This window comes from Octopus bimaculoides, chromosome 5, assembly GCF_001194135.2.
Source record: "Octopus bimaculoides isolate UCB-OBI-ISO-001 chromosome 5, ASM119413v2, whole genome shotgun sequence".
Taxonomy (NCBI): Eukaryota; Metazoa; Mollusca; class Cephalopoda; order Octopoda; family Octopodidae; genus Octopus; species Octopus bimaculoides.
This window is the reverse complement of record NC_068985.1, coordinates 53089805-53094457: the sequence shown is the minus strand read 5'-3', so window position 1 is coordinate 53094457 and position 4653 is coordinate 53089805. Positions and strand designations below refer to the sequence as shown.

Below are 4653 nucleotides of genomic sequence, written 5' to 3'. Positions count from 1 at the left end.
TATATATATATATATATATATATATATATATATATATCCAATGGGATCTTACACAGTTTCTGTTTACCAAATTCACGAGCATGGCATTGGTTAGTCCGTGGTTATATTAGATTATACTTGCCCAAGGTGCCATACAGTGGAACCGAACCCGAAACCGCGTAGTTGCAAAGCGAGCTTCTTAATCACACAGCCACATCTGCAGCTACATATTATATTGGTTAAGAAAATGAAATAGATCGACTGAACAGAGCGGGAAGATTACATAGGGACGTCTTCTGTATGAACACAAATAATTAAGTGAGATCTAACAGAATGTTTTAACCCAAAACATTTCATGATTAACTAAAATTACTCCCGTTGTAAGAACAAACATCATTAAGTTTTATGATTCAAAATAAATACTATGAAACATGATTTAAAATTTAAAGCCCCGTTTAAAATTTCAAAGCCACAAACCATTGAAACAAGCAATGCCAGCATCATGACTATGGTCGCATCTCATGTTATCTGACCATTCAGGGAGAAAGCATTGCTCAAAACTGAATTCGTCTCCAATACAGTCGACATTCTGGTGAAAGATTGGACCTTGTCCGGGACCAAATTTCCAGCCGTTATAAGCAGTACCTTGACTGAAATAAAAAATATTTCTTATGTTAATTCAAATATAACCTATAACACAATAACATAACACATAGTAAATAAACTATGCTATAATACAATATAACATGTAATAATTGTAATCTTACATATAAGAAAACGCAATGTGTCTCATCGGTCACGTTAGGAAAAGTGGAGTAAAACAACAAAGCGGAAGTGGGTGACAGTCACAGATGCTAAAGCAGGCGAATAGCATCGAAATGTTTTGCTCTGAAGACGGTAATGTTTTAATGTTAAATGAAACTGAAAAATTCATCGAAAATTTATATATATATATATATATACATATATATCTAGGTATATGTACATATATGTGTGCATGTGTGTATCTGTGTGTCTGTACATATGTACAAACATTATGTGGGCGATATTTTCAACCAAGGCGTTACAATCGTATCTGATTCTTCAAGTTCTTCAATTCTGTGTATGTAGCATACATACATTTACTATATTGCTGACATTTATCAATGGCTTTTTTCGATGGTGTTTAGGTGCCATTTCCTCTCATTAATAAAACTGTCAGCATTTTTGATGACACGGGTATGCTAGTAATATTAATATAACGCTTGCTGATTGAGGCTAAACTGGTACTTTCATCGATGTCAGAAGGATGAAAAACAAAAAAACAAAAGAAAAAGAAGCAAAGTGTACTTTGGAGAAGTTTGGACTCAGAACATAAAGAATTAGAAAACTACCGGAATGTATTTTTGCATGCACTCAAGCGATTCCGCAGTTGTTCGCTTTGAAACAATATTAACTAATAACTAAGTTGGGCATGTGAAAATTCCACAGAACGAGAAACATTAAGAGAAGCTATTTAAGAAAGAAAGGGTGATTTTTGTTTTTATTTTGCTAAGTTATTTCACTTCCAGTCACAATAATATGATTTTGAAATTCTCTGCTAAGCACTTTATATTTCTCTCTTTCTCTCTTTCTCTCTACCTCTTCAACAAACATTTTTACCATGTAATTCCCCTCTTCATGTCTTTAACATTTCTCTCTTTCTCTTCGCCTTTCTCTCTCCACCGTACATTACGTCATTAACATTTCTCTCTATCACTTTTCTCTCACCGTCTCTTTTTCTCTCACTCTTCGTTTTCCCCTTCAACTAATCACGTGATGCATTTGGCCTTTGTGTATTATTATACTACTATCTTCTTTTTGTGGAGGTGCAATGGCCCAGTGGTTAGGGCAGTGGACTCGCGGTCATAGGATTGCCTTTTCGATTCCCAGACCGGGCGTTGTGAGTGTTTATTGAGCGAAAACACCTAAAGCTCCACGAGGCTCCAGCAGGGGATGGTGGCGAACCCTGCTGTACTCTTTCACCACAACTTTCTCTCACTCTTACTTCCTGTTTCTGTTGTGCCTGTAATTCAAAAGGTCAGCCTTGTCACACCGTGTCACGCTGAATATCCCCGAGAACTACGTTAAGGGTGCACGTGTCTGTGGAGTGCTCAGCCACTTGCACGTTAATTTCACGAGCAGGCTGTTCCGTTGATAGGATCAACTGGAACCCCCGACGTCGTAAGCGACGGAGTTCCAAGAACTACAACAATCTTCTTTCTAATCTACTCGCATTTCTCCCCACCTCTCTCACTTTTAAACCACAATCACTCTCTCCACCTCCACCTCTCTAACTAACTAAAGTATAACAGGCAAACGAAGAAGCAGCTTATTATATAGATGGTTTCCAACTTTGGCACAAGGTCAGCTATTTTGAGAGATGAGAATGTTAATCGATACTACCAGCCCTAACACTTCACTGGAACTTTATTTTATCGTTCCATGAAGGATGAAAGGAAAAGTTGACTGCGGCGGTATTGAAATCAGAGCGTAAAGAGCCGAAACAAGTACTGCGAAACATTTCTCTACGCTCAAACAATTCTGCCTGTTCACCGCCTCATTGTCATATAATATAATATATAATAAAATTTCGCTGAGGTCAACATTGCCTTTTATACTTTTGGGATCGATAATTAAAGTACCAATACTGTATTGGTAACGATTCTTCTGTCTTTTTGTTTGTCTAGTTTCCTATCTCCTTGAAGGAATTGGTTATAAGACGTAGAGAGGAAGGGACTGGCTTCAGTAGATCTAAAATTGTTCAAAACTCGCCGTTCTATAATATAAATTCTCAATATCAGTGAGAAAATTTTACACAAAAGGAGAAAGAAGGTTTAGCAAATGCTCACATTTTGACGAATTTGTAATTTGTTTACCTGTTCGTTTAAATCTACGAATAGATTTCTAACAACAGAAAGCAATTATTACTGGAGGAAAGATTTCAGAAAAATATAGTGAAATATTATGTCGGCTACACTCCTACTTTCCTAAATTTTTATATCAAACATTAGTCGTTTTACCTCCCGAAGAATGCAAATATAGAGTTTAGACAGGTTGCCTTTGATATAGTTTGATATTATATAAACTTGTGGTGCTATTGGCTGCTTGTCTTTTATATGTTTTTTCAGTGAATGTTGATCTAATCGGAATGTTAAAGTTACCATAACGGCGAAAAATATTGGTGTCTAACTGCGACAAGGTTACACTCTTTGTTTATGGGGTGTATAGTCGATATTATCGATCCAAGTACTTCACTGGCACTCATTTTATCGACCCCGGAAGGATGAAAGATAAAGTTGTCTCGGCAGGATTATTATTCAAAATGTAAAAGAATTTCACAAAATACTGCAATCTTTTTCACTGATGCCATATCATTTTTGCTATTCACTTTCCTCCATTAACAGAATCATATTGATGACTCACTCTTGGTATTGATACCGAATGTTTTAAATATAATAGTATATTCAACATAAATGTTAATTTATAAGAAATAAATATGTTTCGTAACAGAAAATAACTTTGCTACGGACACTACAATCTGTGAAGCTTTGAGCTATCAACAGAAAGGACAGCTCTATATATAGTTTAGTGACCAAGACATTTAGCTTTTTAAATAACCCAATCTACGAAACTGAAAATAGGCAATTTTAGTTTTAGGTTGGAAAGAAAGTCCAGTCGCATTTTTGACATTATCACTTTCAGAGTACATTTTCGGTAAAATAAGAATTAATTCTTACATTCTAATTTCTTTTACTTTCTTTGTGGATTACTAGTTAGATTCGTATCGGGTTTACTCTTTTAAAGTGAGTTTAGATCTGACCCATATCAGACACCGCATACTATATAAAAACCAAAAGGAGCTCATCAGTTATGGGAACAACAAGAAATGTTTGTGCTGCCTATAGAAATGAATCTTTAAGTACCCGGACATGCCAACGATGGTTTGGTGAGTCTCGTTCGGGAAATTTTCTTTCGCATATTCCTTTCGATCTGGACTGCCAAGTTCTGTTAATATTGAGGTTTTGAAAACCTTAGTTGAGGAAAATCTAAAGTAAATTGCACGAGAATTAGCAGAACAGTTTAATTCAAGTCACGATTCCATCATACAACACCTTCGCAAACTAGGAAAAGTGTCTTAACTTGGTCAGAGGGTTCGTCATCATCTGACTGCTTCTTAGCTTAATTAAAAGAGTTGCTCTCTGATTGTCATTGCGGGATAGACTTGCTATAGAACCAACCTTCTTGGGTAGAATCAGCACAAGTAATGAAAAGTGGGTCCTCTATAATCATATCCCACGAAAAGACAATGGTAAGCAGCCAATAAAAATAAAAAAAGAATTCTCCCTCTAATCAGAACTACACCCGAAAAAAAAGTTATGTTCTGTTCTTAGTGAGATATGAAGGGTTTTGTCTATCATCTATATAATAATGTACTTGTTCGTTCGCCTGCTATACTTAAATTAGTTAGAGAGGTGGTGGTGGAATGAGTGAGAGGGAAAGGTGAAGAGAAAGAGAGAAATGTTAAAGACATAAAGAGGGGAATTGCATGGTTAAGTTTGTTGAAGAGGTGGAGTAAAAGAGAGAAATATAAAGTCCTCAGCAGAGGGATATTTTAAAATCATATATTTTAGTCACTCCCATCATCCTTTCTTT

The 4653-nt window shown here is 35.9% G+C and overlaps 1 protein-coding gene across 1 annotated transcript in view; it reads right to left on the bottom strand.

The window, feature by feature from the left end:
- Positions 1 to 623, bottom strand: part of LOC106883856 (neurotrypsin) — a 24464-nt gene extending 23841 nt beyond the window's left edge. The window contains exon 1 of the mRNA XM_014934995.2: positions 457 to 623. Coding sequence (XP_014790481.1) covers positions 457 to 502 — 46 coding nt within the window. The 5' untranslated portion in view covers positions 503 to 623. The remainder of the gene's footprint in view (positions 1 to 456) is intronic.
- Between the last annotated feature and the right edge of the window lie 4030 nt (positions 624 to 4653).